This window comes from Scyliorhinus canicula, chromosome 20 (assembly GCF_902713615.1).
Source record: "Scyliorhinus canicula chromosome 20, sScyCan1.1, whole genome shotgun sequence".
Lineage (NCBI taxonomy): Eukaryota > Metazoa > Chordata > Chondrichthyes > Carcharhiniformes > Scyliorhinidae > Scyliorhinus > Scyliorhinus canicula.
This window is the reverse complement of record NC_052165.1, coordinates 36223820-36244947: the sequence shown is the minus strand read 5'-3', so window position 1 is coordinate 36244947 and position 21128 is coordinate 36223820. Positions and strand designations below refer to the sequence as shown.

At 47.6% G+C, this 21128-nt stretch overlaps 1 protein-coding gene across 11 annotated transcripts in view; it reads left to right on the top strand.

Annotated features, from left to right (window-relative positions):
- LOC119955270 (POC1 centriolar protein homolog B-like) overlaps positions 1–21128 on the top strand; it is a 121302-nt gene that overhangs the window by 85399 nt on the left and 14775 nt on the right. For 7 of the 11 annotated variants that reach the window (XM_038781335.1, XM_038781329.1, XM_038781331.1 and 4 more), the window contains one exon: positions 10091–10297. The exons of 1 other annotated variant lie outside the window; for it this stretch is intronic. In XM_038781335.1, the coding sequence (XP_038637263.1) occupies positions 10091–10297 (207 nt within the window). The remainder of the gene's footprint in view (positions 1–10090; positions 10298–21128) is intronic. 3 more of the 11 variants (XM_038781336.1, XM_038781338.1, XM_038781337.1) reach the window with 1 other exon arrangement.

Here is a 21128-nt window from a genome sequence, read left to right as displayed (position 1 = left end):
CTTGGTCCTGAATGATTGGTCTGTTACACTCAGTCTGTGCCCCCATCCCCCCAACATTGTGCAAGCTTCAACCCCAACCAGCGCAAACAATCTCTCAGTACCTACCTTATCAAGCTGCTTCAGAGTTTTGCAGCTTTCAATGAGATTGCATTCTTCTAAACTCCCACAGACATAAGCCCAATTTAATTCTCCTCTCAGTACATCCCTGAACTTGCACTGTGCTGCCTTCAGTATAAAAAATATCCTTTTTGTTAATATGAACAAAACTGCGCAAAGTATTCCAGATGTAGTCTGACCCAAATACCCTGTACAATTGAAGCAAGACTACTTTAATTTTTGTACTCCAGTCCCCTTGCAATCAAGGCCACAATGCCATTTGCCTTCCTAGTTGCTTCCTGCACCTGCAGGCTAACTTAGAAGCACATCCAAGTCTCTGATCAACTTCACATTTCCTTCTACCATCTTGTTGCCCAGTCACTTAACCTGTCTATATCTATTTGCAGCCTGCGTTCTCCCCACAGCTGAGGCCTTAGCAATGATCCTTGCAGCACTCCACTATTCACTGCCTGCTAACTTGAAAAAGCTCCAAGTAAGCCCACCCTCTACTTTCTCTCCGCTATCCTGTCCTTTCTCTATACTAAAATATTACCCCCAACTTCAGGAGCCTTATCTTGCCTACTAACCTTTTGTGTGGCACCTTATCAAATGCCTTTTGGAAATCCAGGTGTACAACATAAAAAATAGTCAGGTAGAGGCCATTCGGTCCATTAAGCCTGCTCCAGCATTCAATGTGATCTTGGCTGATCCTCTATCTCACTCCCCTTTGATCTAGAAATCTAGTTCCTTCTTAAATATATTCAGTGACTTGGCTTCCACTGCTTTGTGTGGTAGAGAATTTCACAGATTCACGACCCTCCGAGTGAAGATATTTCTCCTCCTCTGTTCTAAATGTCCTACCCAGTTTCCTGAGACTGTGACCCCTGGTTCTAGACTCGTCCCTACTAAGCAATGCCCCCCACCCCCACCCCAGCCAGAGGAAGCATTATCCCTACATCGAGTCGAATTACACATTTCAGTGAGATCACCTCTCATTCTTTGAAATTCCAATGAATGCAGGCTTCGTCGACACAATCTCCTTGCTGTTCCAGGAATTGGTCTAGTGAACCTTCACTGCACTTCTTTTCTTGGGTAAGAATACCAAAACTGCAGAAACTGATCCAGGTGTAGTCTGTGCAGCTGCAGTAAGACATTCTTTCTCCTCCACTCAAATCCTCTTGTGATGAAGGCAAACGTCCCATTTGCCTTCCTAACTACTTGCTGCACCTCCATGCTTGCTTTCAGCGACTGGTGTACTCAGACACTCTGGTCTTTTGTGCATCAACATTTCCCAATCTAGCACAATTTAAATAATCCTCTGACATTGTTTTTTCTACCAAAATGGATAATATTTATTTTATTATTCACTTTATGGGATGTGGGCGATGCTGGTTAGGCCAGCATTTAGTGCCCATCAGAAGGTGATGATGAGTTGCCTTCAACCACTGGAGCCCTTGAGGTGTAGGAATACCCACTGTGCTGTTGGGGAGATAGCTCCAGGATGTTACCCCAGCGGCAGGGAAGGAACAGCGATATATTTTGAAGTCAGTGTGGTGAGTGACTTGGAGGGAAATCTCCAGATGGTGGGGTTCCCAGGTATCTGCTGTCCAAGTGTCCTTCTAGACGATCGTGGCCATGGGTTTGGAAGGTGCTACCGAAGGAATCTTGGTGAGTTTGTGCAGTGCACCTTGTAGATGGTACACAAAGCTGCCACTATTCGTTGGTGGTAGAGGGTTTGAATGTTTGTGGAAGGTGGAGCAATCAAGTGGGCTGCTTTGGCAAGAATGGTGTCGAGCTTCTTGAGTGTTGTTGGAGCTGCACTCATCCAGGCAAGTGGAGAGTAGTCCTGACTTATGCCTTGTAAATGGCGGACAGGTCAGGAGGTGAGTTACTCGCTGTAGGATTCCTAGTCTTTGATCTGCCCTGGTAGCCACAGTATTAATATGGCTAGTCCAGTTCAGTTTCTGATCAATGGTAACCCCCAGGATGTTGTTAGTGGGGGATTCAGCGATGGTAATGCCATTGAATGTCAAGGGGCAATGGTTAGATCCTCTTGTAGGAGATGGTCATTCCTTGGAACTTTGTGTGGCCTGAATGAAACTTGTCATGATCTGGATATTGTCCAGGTCTTGCAGCATTTGGACATGAGCTCCTTCAGTATCTGGGGAGTCGCAAATGGTGCTGAATGATGTGCAGACATTCCCACTTCTGACCTTATGATGGAAGGGCGGTCATTGATGAAGCAGCTGAAGATGGTTGGGCCTAGGATACAACCCCGAGTCTCCGGCAGTGATGACCTGGAGCTGAGATGATTGACCTCCAACCACTGCAACCATCTTCCTTTTATACCAGGTATGGCTCCAGCTAGCGGCGAGTTTTCCCCCTGATTCCCATTGACTCCAGTTTAGCTAGGGCTCCTTGATGCCATACTCGGTCAAATGCTGCCTTGATATCAAGGACAGTCACTCTCGCCTCACCGCTGGCATTCAGCTCATTTGTCCATGTTCGAACCAAGGCTGTAATGAGGTCAGGAGCTGAGTGACCCTGCCGGAACCCAAACTTGGCGTCCGTTAGTAGGCTATTGCTGAGTAAGTGCCGCTTGATAGCTTTGATTTGGATTTGTCTTGTTTCTTGTGCACAGGGCACACGTTGGCAATTTTCCACTGGAACAGCCTGGGTGCGGCAAGTTCTGGAGCACAAGTCTTCAGTACTATTGCTGGAATATTGTTGAGGCCCATAGTCTATGCAATATCCAGAGCCTTCAGCCGTTTCTTGATTATCATGTGGAGTGAATCGTATTGACTGAAGACTGACGTCTGTGAAGCTGGAGACCTCCAGAGGAGACCAAGATGGATCATCCACTCTGCACTTCTGACTGAAGATTGTTGCGAATTGGCGGCACAGTGGTTAGCACTGCAAACTCTCGCTGCTGAGGACCCCAGTTCGATCTCGGCCTTGGGTCACTGTCCGTGTGGAGTTTGTACTTTCTCCCCGTGTTTGCGTGGGTCTCACCTCGACTACTCAAAAAGATGTGCAAGCTAGGTGGATTGGCCGCGCTAAATGGCCCCTTAATTGGAAAAAAATAATGAGTACTCTGAATTTCCAAAAACGAAAAGATTGTTGCGAATGCCTCAATTTTGTCTTTTGCACATATGTACTGGCCTCCTCCATCATTGAGGATTGCAATATTTGTGGAGCACCCTCCTCCAGTGAGTTTTATTTAATTATCCACCGCCATTCACGGCTGGATGTGGCAGGACTACTGATTAGATCTGATGCGTTCGTTGTGGAATCGCTTAGCTCTGTCTATTAATTGCTGTTTATGCTGTTTGGCACTCAAGTAGTCCTGTGTTGTAGTGTCACCAGGTTGACACATCATTTTTCGGTATGGTTGATGTTGCTCCTGGTATGGTCTCCTGCACTCTTCATTGAACCAGGGTTGATGGTTGATCCCCTGGCTTGTTGGTGATGGTAGAGTGGGGGATATGCCAGGCCATGAGGTTGCAGATTGTGGTTGAATACAATTCTGCTGATGGGACAGCACCGCACCTCATGGTTGCCCAGTCGAGTTGCTAGATCTGTTTGAAGTCTATCCCATTTACCTTGGTGGTAGTGCCAGACAACAAGATGGAGCGTATCCTCTATGTGAAGGCGGGACTTTTTCTCCACAAGGACTGTGCGGTGGTAATTTCTACCGATACTGTCCTGGACACATGTATCTGCAGCAGGCAGATTAGTAAGGATGAGGTCAAATGTGTTCTTCCCAGGAGTGGTGCAGTGGTTAGCACTGCTGTCTCATGGCGCCGAGGACCCAGGTTCAAACCTGGCCCCAGGTCACTGTCTGTGTGGAGTTTGTACATTCTCCCCGTGTCTGTGCAGACCTCACCTCTCAGAACCCAAAAAGATGTGCAGAGTAGGTGGATTGGCCACGCTAAATTGTCCCTTAATTGGAAAAAAGGAATTGGGTACTTAATGATTTTCCCTCTTATTGGTTCCCTCACCACCAGTCTAGCAGCTATATCGTTTAGGACCCAGCCAGCTCAGTCTGTGGTGGTACTCCCAATACACTCTTGATGATGGACATTGAAGCCCCATATATTCTGCGTCCTTGCCACCCTCCGTGCTTCCTCCAAGTGATGTTCAACATGGAGGAGTACTGATTCATCAGCTGATGGTAGCCAGTACGTGGTAATCAGCAGGAGATTTCCTTTCCCATGTTTAGCCTGAAGCTATGAGACTTCATGAAGTCCAGAGTCGATATGAGGACTTCCAGGGCAACTCCCTCCCGACTGTGTATACTACTGTGCCACTACCTGTGCTGGGTATGTCCTTTCTCACTGGCAGGACAGACCCAGGAATGGTGATAGTGCTGTCTGGGACATTGCCTGTAAGGTATGATTCTGTGAGTGTGACTGTCAGGCTGTTGCTTAACTAGTCTGTGAGAAAGCTCTCCCAACTTTGGCACAGATGTTAGTAAGGAAGACTTCGCAGAGTTGACAGGGCTGGGTTTGCTGTTGTCATTTCCAGTGCCTGGTTAGATGCCGGGTGGTTCGATCCATTTAATTTCTTTTGTGTTTTTGTAGCAAATTGAATATAACTGTGTGGCTTGCTCGGCCATTTCAGAGGGCATTAAAGAGTCAACCACATCGTTGTGGACCTGGAGCCACATGTAGGCCAGACTAGGTAAAGATGGCAGGTCTCCTTCACAAGGGAACAGTGAACCAGACAATTGTTTCATGGTCATCATTTGACTTTTAATTCCAGATATTTTGAGTTTGAATTCCATCACTTGCCATGGTAGATTCGAACCCAGATCCCCAGATCATTGTTCTGGGTCTCTGGATTACTAGTCCAGTGGCATTGCCACTATGCCACCGCCTCCCTCGACACTGCATCTGCCATGTATTTGCCTACTCATTCAACTTGTCTAAATCGCTGTGAAGCCTCTTTACTTTCTCCTCACCACTCTCATTTCTACCTAGTTTTGTGGTGTTAACAAATTTGGAAATATTACATTTGAATCCTTCATGCAAATCGTTAATGTACATTGTGAAAGAGCTGGGGCCCAAGGACTGGTCCTTGCTGGACCCCACTAGTCATCACCTTCTACTCCAAAAGCCAATTTGTTTCTATTGTTTTCTTACCAATTCCCAATGCAAGCCAATATATTATCCCCAATTCCATTCACTTTAATTTTGCCACTAACTTCTTGTGTGGGAAAATTAATCACTTGCGTAGGATCTACTGGTTCCCCTTTATTTACCTTGCCATACTGGATGCATCCTCCAATAACAGGGTGGCATGGTGACACAGTGGTTAGCACAGCTCCAGGGACCCGCGTTCAATTCCGCCTTGGCTGATCGTCTGTGCGGAGTCTGCATTTTCTCCTCGTGTCGGCATGGCTTTCCTCTGGGTGCTCAGGTTTCCTCCCACAATCCAAAGATGTGCAGGTTAGGTGGATTGGCAATGCTAAATTGCCCCTTAGTGTCCAACAGGTTAGGTGGGGTTATGGGGAGAGGGTGGAGGGGTGGGTTTGTCGGGTGCCCTTTCCAAGGGCGGTGCAAACTCACTGGCCTTCTGCACTGAATTCTATGAAAAAACTCCAATAAATTTGTTAAACAGGATTTCCCTTTAGTAGAACCATGCTGACTTGTTTTAATCATACTATGCTCTTCGTGCATCATTAACACTTCCTTAATGATAGATCCTAGAATTTTCCCAACAGCTTATGTCAGGCTAACCAGCCTGTAGTTTACTGTTTGCTTTCTTCCCTCCTTTCTTGAAAGGTGGTGTCTCTGAATACTGATTTGATATCCAGCACATGTCCAATATGAGTGGAGTAACCCTGGCGAAGTCACCCTGGCGAAGTCCAGGGCACTAACCTCTGGGTTGATATCCAATGGGGTACTTCTGTTGAGTGGAGTGGAGATCCACCCATTACAACTAGTCAGTTTTCGTGGTAAGAAGTTATAAATCGGGAAGTAACACCCTGTTCAGGTAAAAAGGAACTTTGTCACCGTGACAACCCAAAGCATGATCTGGTGGTTATTAAGAAGTTGAACAAACCGGTCACTTCAGCTTATATCTTGTTGTTCTTTTCTATGTTAATTAATATAGAAATCTGATGCCCTGTGGCAACCCTTGAAATTGCCCTTAGTTTAAAAAACCCAGTCACGTGAAGGATCTGGTAATATATAAAATGGAGGAAATATTTTTAATTTAGTCAAATTTGTCAACCTGGAGGAAGTGACATTCAGGGTGCGATCCAGTGGCCACACCTGAACCTGAAAAACCGCGTGCTGTCCAGTGGCCACACTGAGCCTGAAAAGCAGCGCGCTGTGACGCAGCGTGGCCGATAGAAGCCTGGAGACTCCACTCCCGGCTCTCAACGCCTCGCAAGATCTAACGCGATCTCGCTAGACGTTGCAATGTAAATCCTGTCCATTCTGTGCGGTATCACTTTTTAAGCAAATCTGCATATTAAAGTGAGACAGTTAGCCTAACTTGAAAGTGCAGATTCTCCAGGCACCCTAGATGTTGCAATCTATCTCCTTTGCCTCAGGGACCTCGGGCGACTGCCGTTCAACACTGGAGGCGTGCAGGTCAAGGCCTTCCTGTACATGGACGACGTCGCCGTTTTCTGCTCGGATCCCACGTCTGTACGCAGGCTCTTGAATGCCTGCGACCAGTTTGAACTGGCCTCTGCAGCCAAGGTAAACCGCAGCAAGAGCGAGGCCATGTTCTTTGGGAACTGGGCCGACCGGTCCTTTGTCCCCTTCACTGTCAGGTCAGATTATCTGAAGATGCTGGGGATATGGTTCGAGCGGCTGGGGCGTGCACCAAAAACTGGGAGGAGCGCATTGCCAAGGTAAGACAGAAACTGGGCTGGTGGGAGCAACGCTCTCTCCATTGCGGGCAAAACCCTGGTCATCAGGTGTGAGGTACTCTCGATGTTACTGCACGTAGCGCAGGTCTGGCCCATTACCCGGGCAATCACCCGGGCCATCTTCAAATTCATCTGGAGATCCAAGATGGACTGTGTCCGAAGGGACACCAGGTATAATCCTCTGGATAAAGGAGGGAGGAACGTACCCAATGTCTCCCTCATCCTGATGGCCACCTTTATGTGCAGCTGCATCAAGCTGTGCGTGGAACCCCAGTATACAAACACCAAGTGTCACTACATACTGAGGTTCTACCTGTCCCCGGTGTTACGAAGGATGGGCCTGGCCTCATTGCCACGGAAAGCTCCAAGTAGTTGGACCGTGCCGCACCACCTGTCCCTCGTGGAAAAATGTTTGAAGAAAAACACCTTTGACCACAAGGCAATGAAGCAGTGGTCAGCACGTAATGTCCTCGGGGAAAAGGAGACTGTGGAGGACGTTGGATGGTTCCCTGAGCAGACTGTCAAGAGTCATCTGGCAAAACGCTCATCACCAGAACTTACAAACAAGCACCAGGACCTAGCTTGGCTGGTGGTGAGAAGGGCCCTCCCCGTCAGATTCACACTGCCCTCGGAGTGGCTGTGGGGGAAATGAGATGGTCACCCACCACCTTGTGGAATGTGCCTTTGCAAAGAAGGTCTGAAGAGAGATGCAGTGGTATTTATCAAGGTTCATGCCGAGCAGCTCTGTGACACAGGACTCTGTGCTCTACGCACTGTTTCCAGGGGGACACACCAAAACAAACATCAATTGCTGCTGGAAGGTCATCAACTCGGTGAAAGACGCTCTTTGGTCTGCCTGTAACTTGCTGATCTTCCAGCGCAAAGAATTGTCCTTGACCGAGTGTTGCAGACTGGCACATTCCAAGGTCCAGGACTACGTGCTGAGGGGCACTCCAGCTTGGGGCAGCTGCCGCCAAGGCGCAATGGGGGAAGACCACAGTGTAAGGTCTTCTAACAAATGTACACCGAGGGGCTGGTAACTGTGTAAAACCCCTCGGTCTGTGTCATTAACACTCCAATGTATAAAAGAAACATGACAATGTAAATATTTAAGAAAGAATTGTAATGTAAAGAGGGATATATGTGTAATGTCATCCCATTTGAATGGCAGAAAGTCAAGGGAATGTGCAAGTTTGATGGAAATGTACAGTCAAGACAATTTGAAATGTTCTGTAATGTTTATTATAGATTTTATGAATAAAGTATATTTTTGGGGGGAAAAATTGGTCTCCAGAAATGGGAACCAGACAGAATGGCACTCCGACTCCCAGGTGCAGCCCTTTGACACTGCTGGTGCCACCTGGGTGCCAGCCTGGCACTGCCAAGGTGCCTGGGTAGCACTGCCAGCTGGCAGGAGCCCTGCCAGGTTGGCACTGCCAAGGTGGCTTTTTTGTGTGCTGGCGATCAGGTCAGGGGTGCCCTGCGTGGATGTTGGGGGGTGACGGGGACTCTCTCGTAGTGTGTTAGGGCTTTGTGGGAGGGTTGTGGGTCACGTTGGGAGGAGGGGGGCCTCATATCGGGACACCATTTAAAAACGGCTTCCCGATCTCGCGCTGTACTGAGGGATTCTAGCGAGCAGAGCTCCTTGGTGTAGTAAATGGGGCTATTCCCCGCTGAGGCCCCGCAAGTGCCAAGAAACACGTGGCTAAACACGCTCGCTATGAGACTTTGCGCACATTTAGTTGAATCACGCACTTAGTTTCTTGAAGGCTTATTTGTTTTCTTTCTACCTCCTCCAAGCAATAAAGAATTAACGTGTCTGGCAGTGGCAATACATCAATTAGCATTGCTTTAAATGCTGCTGCTTTAGAACAAATACAATTGAAAGCAGTTTTATACTAAAATTGTGAAGTTTTTGCTGGAGTATTTTCCTGAATGAAATGTCCATGACTGTGCTATCTGAATACATTGCCTGGGCAGTGAACTGTGAAGAATGGATAGTGCTTAATTATTGCTTCAGAAACCCAAGCTACTGTGTCACTACCACACACTGAGAATCATCATTTATGCCTGACAGGAAACAATATTAATCAATTACTGACAGATCACTGTGATATCATATTTACAGAAGCTACCAGTTTAATTTCCTGCATGACATCCGGCTAGTAATACTGTGGTAATAGCTTCCTGCATTGATGCATCAAGAGTGCTTTGTGTCTTGTTTTTCTTTTTTTTTCTGACTCAGAAGTAATTCCACAAAGTCTACCAGCTATGACTGGTTTAGTTTGTGAAGGAACATGTCTGCATTATATTCATTGACCAGAGGGATGGTACTTATTGTCGCTTTGTGACTCTCATGATTTAAGGAAGCGTGTTTACAGGGATGTTTGTGTCAGACACCAGTTAATTTATTTTGTTGTCACATGAGGTGAGAGGTCAAAGATTGATTCTTCGAATTATATTTTTTAATGTGGAATAAATTATTTATACCCAGCAGCCTCATTCGACTATGAGGTGCCTCACCGGGAAACAATGGAATTACGATTCATCCGATGCTCTACATAGTTCCCATGTGTACCTTGATGCTTTTTAAAAAGAGTACCCAATTATTTTTTTCCAATTAAGGGGCAATTTAATGTGGCTAATCCACTTACCCTGCACATCTTTGGGTTGTGGGGGTGAGACCCACGCATAAGCATTCACTTTTTTTGAAGAGTTAATGTATGAAATAAATTGGCATGAATCTAATGATTTTTGAAAGGATCTATTGGCACTATCAAAATTGTTTCAGAATAACGCAAATTGTATGCTGTGATCTTTATTCAAGTAGCTTTTTCATAATGAATAGATCTGTTTATAAATCTGTTCACTGGATAAGGTACAGATCAGAAGAACAGATGGGTTGCAGATGTAAATACAATAGATTGGGAGCTGCTAAATTCCCTGTGTACGCTGTCAGCTTTGTTAGTTTCTTCCTTTGCTAGACTTTACTCAAATGAGAACTGTTTGAAGTTGGACATTATACAGGAAGACAGATGAAGCTAATGTATCTATACACATTGCATTGATACTTGTATTTTTCTTCCCTCTTCTGTCAATTCATTTCAGTCAAGAGCAGTGGAGGTGAAATGTGCCTCACACTTAACAGACCAGGTAAACAGTTCTCTTGATCCTTCGTGTCTAGCAAACTCCTATGGAATGGACTTGGCCAGTGGCGAACCTGCAACTAGTATTTTGGAAGAGTGCACCGATATCCCACCAAAGCTTGCCAGCACCTTGGGGCATATTGTAGAGCAACTGGACGTTTTAACCCAGGTGAGTGATTCTAGAGGTGAAAGATCTAACTTACAACAAATAGTTTTCATAATTTATCTCCTTACAGTTTTTATTTTGAGGCTTTTTTATGCCTTTTTTCTTGAGTTACATTTTTGAGGTGGGTGGGATATGACGGAGAAACATGTAAATTGAATTTATTAGTCAAAATAACTGCATACAGCCTGTATACATACTGTTACTTTTGTATACTTCAACCAATCAGACTACAGCACAAGTTTTTTTTGTCTCGAGTTAAAATGTGAACTTGTAATGAAGTAAGACTATGCTGCAATGCCTTCCCAGAAAACCCACAACGGTGTGAAATCGCAGAAAAATATGCAAGTGAAAGAGGTTATTTTCTGAGTGTACGTAAGCACTATGTGCTCTCACGCTCATTTACTATCCTGAGAAAGATCAACAACTACAGGTTAAAATTCTAGGATAAAGCTTTGTGAAATTTTACTTTCACCTGAGTCATACCGTTATAGTCAAACAGTGACAGTCCAAGGTAACAGTCAAATTCCTGACTGAGTGTTTGTTGATGACAATTCCAACTACAGTGGCCGTCGAGCAGGAAATCTTGCATTACTGCAATGCTTCCAACGTGATTATGGCCAGGGATTTCTGTTTCCATTCATGTTGGGCAGGTTTGGCAATGGAAACTGAAAATACCAAGAGAAGTCGAAAGCTTGCCACGGTGGTGTGTTTCTCTTCCCCCTCCCTGTCAGTTGCAGACCTCGTTTCCTGCTGTACAACAGCGATAAAATTGTTATAATGTATTTGTATCTCATTATTGGGCCCATATGAGAATCATTTTCCTCCACCCTCCCGGTCGCAAAATCCATCCGCTGCAGCATGCCATCTTAATGCCGTAAATCATGACTGGCATCAAAAGGTGTGCATCTGACGAGCGCACCTTGAAGTGTGTACAGCATTCATGGAGTGGCTCCATGTATTCAGGTGGTTCATTTGGGGTGACCAGACTCTGTTTGGGGGGGTGGGGTGTCTGTATGTGGGAACAAGGAGCCATAGAGTGCAATTAGTGAGACTTTATTTACACAGGTGAACGTTATGTGCAAGTACTTAACATTTGTGCCAACACTGTGTAAATAGAGCTGCTTCACTTTTCTAACCCTGCTGCTACGTCTTGGTGCATCCCCAACATCCACAGCAACGATGGAGGCAGTCCACTGTGTGCCACACCATTCTGTCTGTGATGAACTTGGAAGGGCACCTTATGGCGGGCTGAGACCCAGGGACTCCGGGTCACAGGAAGTGGGGATTCAGATGGGTGTGACACTCCCTGGAGTCAACTGGGTGAATAGCCCCAAGGTGCATCAATGTCCCTTCCTCCCTATGGGTGCCCAAGGACCCCTGCCTTCCTCCTTGGGATAGAGGGGCAGCTGGAGTGAGCTTGAAGACCTGCCATCCATATGTGCCTGCACTATGGAGTGTTGCCCTGCAGTAGTGCAGGACAAAGTCTTGCACCAAGCTCTCCAAGGTGGCTGGCACCCTAGTTGTGTTGACCTTGTTGCGTTGCAGTGTTGATACAAATCACTTCCGACATAAAGCAGAGTGACTCCTCCATGCAACCCTTCAATCTAACAAATGTACCAGACGTCCCTTCCTGATTTTCGTCCGTTTGCCTTTGGAATGCCTACAACTGAGGCATAACTGAGTCCACAGGCACGTCATCTGACTGGGACTTCCAGCCCTCCACCAATCCTCCCGAGTGCTGGCACCTTGGAACCTCACTGCCTACTGTGGATCAAAAAGTGATATGCTCACCAGATTGTGACCCCGAGGCTACTCTAGAACTAGGTCCCTCAACTTTGTGTCTCTGCGCTAGTGCAGGATGTGGGTGAGGGCTGTGCCGGCTCTTCTACTTCAGGATCCATGAATCCCTCCTCTTTATTGCTGTCGGGGCTCGAATCAAGGACTTGGCAGATGGTCTGCTGCGGCTTTTTTACAGGTGTGCTTGTCAAAGAAAGAGTTCATTTGTGAAAGAAAGGAGAGTTCATTAGTGTATGGCAGTCGCCTGAGAAACAGGAGACGTGACTCAGTGTTGTTGTCTGGATGTTTCAGTGCTGGAGTCTCACTTGCTCCCTGGGATTTTCCACGCAACCCGCCATGTGTTTTGGGGAGGCAGCAGGATCATCCCATATTGTCAACGGGGCTTCTCGTTGGCTGCACCCCTCGGTGGTGGGGGTGCTTTGTCGGCAAGACTGGAAGATCCGACCAGCATGAACGTCTGAAAAATTCCAGCCAGTTATCACCACTGGCCTCTCCATCAGCACAGGAGTGGTCAACAAAGAACAATACAACACCGGAACAGGCCCTTCAGCCCTCCAAGCCTCCACCGGTCATGATACCACCTTTGGCCAAAACCCTCAGCACTTCCTGGTGAAGAACAACATCCTCCCAGGCCAGCTGAATGCCTCTGTCCTCTTAAATCTGTGAGGAACTTATGCGCTGGCATCCCTCTGCCCATCTATGATCTTTCTCTCTTGTGAATCAACTGCTCCTGCACAAAAATAGATCGGGAGAGAGCGTAAGCAGGAAGCTTGCCAGGGCAGATGATGAGGATGCCTGGCATGTGTGGATGGTGAGTGGGACCAGCGAGGTGATGAAGACACAACCCACAGGGAAGATGAAAGTGTGTGGGAGTGGTGTGTCCCTGAGCTGGTGGTGAGTGGGATCCCTGTGGATGTGTGATGGGTCTGTGTGTTTGAGTGATGAGACAAGTGACTTATCCTAGCAGAACGGAGAAAATCTTTTGTCCTCTTTCTGTACTTGGTGGCTGTCCCCTTCTGCATGGCATTGGCACTCAGGACCGCTGCCACCGCCTCCCAAGCTGGGATCATCGGTTTGCTGCTGGGCTTCTGTCCTGAGCGTGGTTAGATTATATAATACTGGGCCTCTACAACATTGAGGAATCTCCAGGGGGGAATTGGAGAAATTGGGGGCAAATTTCCTGGCAGCCTGAACTTCCCAGTGAACTGCTAAGTGTGGCTGCTGTGTGCTGGGGCAGCCTTTAAATGTGGAGCCGCAATGATTGCAACACGAGGTGTTGGTGGGGCTGGCGATTCAAAGGTCATTCTCTTTTCTCCGCTCCCCCTCCCCCCCCCCCCCCCCCCCAATCTTCTCACAAGCGATTATGGCGTGGAATCTGTGGATTGAAAATATTTGGCACTCAGTGAATAGTGAAAGAGGCCACAAACCGTCGGGGATCTCATCGCTGCTTTCCATGTCCACCATTGGTCTTTCCGAGAAAATCGGGCCCTGGAACATTCCAGAACAGCTAACTTGTGCATAGTAAGATCCCATAATCTGCAATGACATAAATGACCAGAAGAAATGTTCTGTTTGTCTTGATTGAACAGATATTTTGGTCAGGACCCATGAGAAACCCATGCTCTCCTTTGAATTGTGTCATTACTAACGGATCTTTACATCCAGCGAAACAGACGAACCATGGTTTAACATTCTCACTCAGTACCACCTGCAAGAGAAGGCGACTTTGGTTACGCACACCAATAATAGGAACAATAGTGAACTATTCAAAGATTTTGGCTGATCTGTACCTCCACGTCCTTTCTCAGCCTTGTTCCATATCCCTAGATGCTTCATGGGCCTCAGACTTTGAAATCCAGCTACCTACTGTGGTAGGGGCTTCCGAGTTCGCCAAGTATTTCTTTCATTCACTAGTCATTTAAGGAAGGTTTATCTGTGCAAAACACTATTGTAAATCATTGTTTTTAACACGTACAGTTGCAATTCTGTCCTGCAATATAAGCAAGGTGGTTTCCGCACCACGTCAATATATGGGCAATATATTTTTTCCAAATGTTTTTTAGTTATTTGTTTTCCGCTTTCCAGTAGACACTTATTTGCCCCTGCATCCTTTCTCCCACCCACTTTCTTCCTGACCCCTCTGCCCTCCCTTTCTATGGCTCTGGCGTGCCCTCTTCCCTCAATGGGTCTTTATCCTGTTCTTGTTGGGTTGCCGTGATGCCATGTATCTTGTCTGTTGGGCATGGTTGGGTTTCATGCCTCTTTATTCCCCCTCTCCTCCTCCTCCTTACCCCCCCCCCCAATCCTCGTCTGTTGTTCTACCGTGACTTTCCCCTTCCCTCCCTCTGACTTATTGGCTGTTGGCTACAAACAGATCTTGGAACAACTAGATGAATGGCTCCCATGTGTTGCTCGTTATGCTCTCTCCTTAATTGGCTCTGTTTATGGCGGTTAATATGGTCACCTTCCTTAATTCTAATTATTCTTGCTCAAGAGTCGCCAGGTATCTTTTCAATACCGCCACAAGGTTCAAAACCGAATACTGATCAAAAGACTCGATACACCGGTTATTCAGTTCAAAATCAATACTCATTTATTTACACACAGTCAATTATACTCATGCACAAACTCTACTAACTAAACTATCACTACTACTAAAAGCCTATACTTAGCTTCGGGTGTCCACTCAATCAGAGGAACAATGGCCGTTGTCCGGTTCTGAGGCTGTTGGGATCGAACATGTATGGAATAGTAGCTCGGAGCATCTATCTTGTAGCGTGCGTTGACTTTGGACTTACTTGTCTGGTGCAGCTGCTAGGCAGGTCTCTCGCTGCTGAGAGCCAAGGTCAAGAAGAACGATTCTTGCTTGGGGGCTTCCTTTATACCCCAAAGGGACTTCGCGCGCTTTTGGGCGGGCCTTGAACTTGGCCCCAATTAATTGGACCATATCCTAATCATCGGTATTGATTTTCTCCAATAAAGGGGTGGCTGTCTGATCGCTGGGTGGGTCCTAGGTGACCATTGGCCTGCTTTTGTTTTAGTCTCCACTGGCGCCGGGGTGTCTGCTTTGGTATCGTTTGCTTAAATGTTTCTCTTTAGTCCCCGGAGATAGCTCATTAGTATGCTAATGGCTTTGCAGTATCGGTCTTGTCTGGGAGCTGCAAACATCAATCCACAGACAAACCTGGCACCTGCTTGCTTTCTTAGCATTGTCCAATTTTCCCTTCATTCTCTGCAAGTGTCCATTTTGTAATCGGGACATGGCAAATTTAATTTTCTCCATCTGGAGAAATTCCGACAGGTCGGACAGTCGGTCTGCAGCTTTGGGTGGTGCTGCTGATTGCCAGCCGAGCAGGATTCTCCGGTGGGCGATTAGGGAGAGAAAGGCAAGGGCATCGACCCTCCTCCCCATGAAGAGATCTGGCTGTTCTGATACCCCGAAGATTGCCGGCTTTCGGGCATGGCTCCGCCCTCATCCCCACTTTGAACATTGCCTCAAAGGAGGCTGTCCAGTACCCGACTAGTCTGGGGCAAGACCAGAACATGTGGGCTTGGTTGGCCAGGCCTTCTCGGCACGGTTCATATTTGTCCTTCACCTCCGGGAAGAACCTGCTCATTCCGGTCCTGGTTAAGTGGGCTCTGTGTACCACTTTTAGCTGCATTAGGCTTTGCCATGCACATTTGGAGGTGGAGTTGACCCTGCGCAGTGCTTTACTCCAGAGTCCCCCACCCTATTTCAAACCCCAGTTGGTGCTCCCATTTCTCTCTCGTCTCGTCCAGTTGGGGTTAGCCCCCGCTTAGCAGTTGCCCATACATGTTGCCACAGTTCCCTCTCTCTAGGATGTCCACGTTCAGTAGGTCCTCTGGCAGTATAATGCCGCTCGTGAAAGAGTTTGGAACCTTCTCGGGCTACAAACTCCTGAGCAAAGTGAGATCTTCCTGGTTACCCCGCAATGGGTAGGGACAGAACTGCCATTTAAACAGCCCTGACACAAATTCCGCTAGCTGGTGATCCAAATCGCCCATGACTTGACACGGATTCACAAGTCGAACCTGGCTAGCCTTGTGGAGAAAGTTAAAAAGGACATGCAGAGGTAGAACACACTCCCACTCTCCCTGCAGACGATCGACAATCAAGATGAGCAGACTACCCTTGTTCCTCTTCCTGTTCAGATCCTTACCGATCTACATCCCCAAGGCCTTCTGGAGCCAGAAGCAGAGTGGGTGAGAATGGAGGAGGGCTCCTGCACAGGCACCCCCCTGCGAACCATGGCCACGCAGCGCTCTCACCCTCACCGACCAAACACTCAACGAGCCCAGTGGGGATAACTCTGGACATCGAACCAACTGCAACAGCACTTCGGATAACATCTGCAACAGCCACAGGTTCGCACCAGCCAAAATGGACACCACCTTCAAAAGGTGGTGACAGTTAGGGACTTCTACGCCGACAATAGACTGACAACACTAGAGGAACAGAGATGTTCCAGCTACAGGGGAAATGAACCAAGATATATTCTTATTAAAACATGACCACCGCAACAATCGCTGTTGGGACGCCGGCATCTTGGGGAGGGGTACTGTGGCGACGTGTATGGGCGACTCCAGGGAAGGGCATACACACCACTGGACGAGACACGGGTAAAATGGGAGAAAGACCTAGGGTGTAAAGTAGTGTGGGACTCTGGAGCGAAGCACCACCTCTAGGAGGTGGTCAACTCATCCTCCACATGCGCAAGGGTTACGATTCCCAAACTTACTGTATTATTATTGGGCGGAGAAGGTGCGAGGGGCTCTGTAAAGATGGAGGTGGACTCGTGAAGGGAATCGGGGTTGTGGGCGGTGGTAACGCCGCCACTCATAAGAGCTCCAGGAAAGTACCGAATCCGGTGGTGGCAGCCACATTGAAGATTTGGAGACAGTTTAGGCAGCACTTTGTAAGCTGGGGGCCATGTCGGGGGGATGCCAATTAGGGGAAATCATGGGTTCATGAGGGGCTAGTTTAGTACACTGGGCTAAATCGCTGGCTTTTAAAGCAGACCAAGGCAAGCCAGCAACACGGTTCAATTCCCGTATCAGCCTCCCCGAACAGGCGCCGGAATGGCGACTAGGGGCTTTTCACAGTAACTTCATTGAAGCCTACTCGTGACAATAAGCGATTTTAATTTCAAGCCAGAGAGGATGTATATGAGGTTTCGGGGATGGGACGAGTTGAGGGGTTAAGGAAATCAAGGATTCGTTCCTGGGGGGTGGGCAGGGGGAGATAGAGAGAAAGAATGGGTTGGCACAGGGGGAAAGGTTTAGGTACATGCAGGTTCAGGACTTTGCAAGAAAGGTTTTCCTGACCTTCCTGATGGCGCTGGGCTCCTCGTTGTTGGAGGTGGTGCTGACAGTGGGAGGGGTTGAAGGGGGGGAGGGGGGGGGGGTTGTCACTGCGATCTACGGGAGGATCCTGCAGGAGGATAGGTTGTCCATGGAGGGGACCAGGGCATAATGGGAGTAGGGGGGTTGGGAGGGGGGGAATGGTCGTTGGAAGAGGAACTATGCTGTGAGGTGCTGCGGAGGGTGAATCTCTCAACTTTGTGTGTAAGGATGGGGCTGATAGAGCTGGAGGTAGTGTATAGGGCGCACCTCACAAAATCAAGGATGAGCTGGCTGAGGGGGTGGAGGATGTCTGTGAGTGATGTGGGAGGGGCCCCGCGAGCCATGATCATATGTTTTGGTCCTGCCCGAAGCTGGAAAGGGTTCGAAGGACATTGTTCAGTACAATCTCGGGGGTCTTGCATGTGGATGTGTAGCCCAGTCCCCTAGAAGCCCCCCCCACACACACATACACACATTCTTTCAGCCCCATTTCTTCCCCTAGTTAGCTCCATATTAGTGATGCGTGCCCCCCCCCCCCCCCCCTCCCTTTCACTTTGTGGGAGGTGCGCTGCGGGGCCTCTCTTGCTCGTGCTTCATGGTGCTAGCTTTCCTTCTCGGGGTCGGCTATATATTTACACTCCGCTCGCTATCTGTTCATCCTTCCTGCCATTCTCCTCACGCTTTCCTGTGCTCTGCCATCGCCCTTTCCTTCCTACGCTGTGACTCCCGTCCTCAAAAGGAGGCAATGCAGTCCCACAGTGTCTTTCAAGTTGGTTAAGTAAATACATCAACAAAGTCTCTTTGGTTGCTCTTTTCATTGCTGTCCCTGCTGCTGTTTTTCCAGCCCGTTCTCCAGGACACATCAGGAGGGGCCATGAAGAACTGCACCTTGCCCTGGAATGTGACCCAGAGTTTGGCCGGGTACAGCATTCCAAATTTTACACCGTTTTTGTAGAGGGCTGCCTTTGCTCTGTTGAACTCTGCCGGACGCTTGGCCAGGTCAGCCCCAATGTCCTGGTAGTTCCTGATCCGGTGACCTGCCCAGTTACAGTTTCTTGTCTTGTCTTGCCCACCACAGGATTCTTTCCTGGATTCTTTCCTGGTACTGGTGCATTTTGGCAATTATCGCCCTCGACTGCTCTCCAGCCCTGGGTCTTGGGTGGAGCGACTGGTGGCTCTGTCTATTTTCGGTGGGTTGCGGAAGCTGTCCCTTCCCACCAGATTGCCCAGCATCTGGGCCCATGGTCCAGCTTCGATCCCTCCCGACAGGCCCACTATCTTCAAATTCTGGCACTGACCAGTTTTCCTGATCCCCTATCTTCCCCTTCAGACTCCCCTGCATCACGACCAACCTTGATATTTCCTTCTCCAGGGCGGTGATCTAGTCGCTCTGGTCTGTTGAGTCCTTTTCTAATTTTCTCCTGAGCCTCCAATTGCTTCTCTGCCTTCTCCAGGGCCACCTGCAAGGCCGCCAGATCCTCAGCGATGGCCACCCTGACAGCAGCCTAGATACAAGTCTTTGTCTCCTCTCTATGTTCTCTTCGTTCCCTGGATAGAAACATCCTCCAACCACCTTCTGGTGAAGGGGGCTCCATGTGCGATGAACTGGTCCTTCTCGCTCTGGTGTTTCATCGCTTCGTGCATCTGCCGGCTCGGCCAGTTGCATCTCTTAGCTTTTCCCATTTCCCATCTCTTTGTGGCCTCTGGAGTTTCTGTTGTTCAGTACCTTTGTTTGTATTGTTGTTCAGTAGGGTGCGGGGACACTTTTTTTTCCCCTGAATTAGCAGGCTATTTCAAGTAAGAGCTTATTTTTGGATTCGTAGGCGAGCCAACAGATGTGCGACTACTATGCACATCCCCGTCACCGGGTTTTGGACAATACTGTAGCAGTTTAGCAATACAGCCAGGTCGTATGACACGTTATGCTTGTTAATCCAATATAAAGGGGATACAGAAATCTCAATAATTTTGTGCAAGTTACTTGGCAAAGAGGGAAGAGGATGTCTGACTGAATTGAATTTATGTAACAATTTAATACATCTCTAAGATTGCAAAGCAACAGCTTTTTTTGAATATTGCATTTACAACATACAAAGCGACAACTCTAATTGCTTTGCAGTGCAGAAGATATTGTGTGAAGTCAGGGGAGAGCAAAGAAATGGGAGGGCAAAGGTACAGCCTTTACAATTAATGCGTCTTGAGAAGAAATTTGAAGTTGGCCTGAAAAGGAGGTGGCAAAGTGGAGATGCTGAAGAAAGGCATTCAAATCTATAATAACAATCTTTATTAGTGTAACAAGTAGGTTTGCATTAACACTGCAATGCGGTTACTGTGAAAATCCCCTAGTCGCCACACTCCGCTGCCTGTTCGGGTGCACTCTGTTTGGATACACTGAGGAAGAATTCAGAATGCCAATTCACCTAACAAGCACGTCTTTGGGGACTTGTGGGAGGAAACCGGAGCACACGGAAGAAACCCACGCAGACACGGGAGAAAGTCCAAACTCCGCTCAGAACAGTGACCCAAGTCGGGAATTGGACCTGGGACCCTGGCGCTGCAGTGCTAACCACTGTTCCACCGTAGCTGCCAGTGATGGAGCGGAAGGAGTGGAGATCCAGAAGTAAGCTGGCCCCTACAATTGCTGACCCTGTCAATGGTTCACCTCCTTGTCCAAATCTTACATATGTGCTGATAGCATAAGAGTCGAACATCGTGTGGATTTGGATTCACTTGTAGATTCACTTGTAGATTCACTTTCCTGGGTGGCATCTATGAACAAGATAGATCTTTACAAAAGCCCGGAAACTTGAATTTCCATTCTGTAGTACCAGCCCATCATAAATCAATTTATTGAATTCCATTTTTTCATTTGCAAAGGTGGTATTTAAACTCCTTCTAAATTGCTAGTTTAATACCGTAACCAGCAAGCTGCCAGCCCTGCTTGTTGTCATGCAGCAGATGGCGACAAATTTATGTACAGCAAGATGGTGAATAATAGAATGGTCAGCACAAAGGAGGCCATTTGGATCACTGCATGAATGTCTGATCTCTTGGCGAAGTATGTGTGCCATACTCCTCTCAAAGCTACAATGTTGAATGAATTAAATTAGTTTTCTACAGACATACTTCAGCCTGTTAAATTCAACTGTCGTCATGCAAATGATAATCGCCCCATCTAATGTACAGTACTACTTCCAGTGAAATTGCACATTCCTTTATTGCTAAATCTATCTAATTTCTTTGCTCTTATATTGCACTTGGTGTAATCTTAGTGCTGATGGGGCCTGGCAACAATCCTTGCACAGCCTTCGGCAGCTCCAGACTAAATGTTGTAAATTTGTTAAGATAGCCACCAGGAGGTCTTTGAGGGAAGAATATGGGCATCAATAAACATTATGTGGAGTTGGTCACAGACTCTGCCAGAACCATGTGATGGTGGCAGTAAAAATCTACTGGCCACAAACTAGAGCAACTTTCTACTGCACGATAGATTCAGCAATAGGTGCGGAAAATGTTCATAAGCAAGATTTGTTGTTCGGTACTTAGCGAGGGAGAAAGGGGTGGTAGGGAGTCCTGCACAGAGGACAACTGACAATACGGAAAGAGCCACAGAGAGCTGGCTAGGCAATGAGGTGGGTAAAGAGTTGATAATTGATGAAGTTAGCTCTGGGGA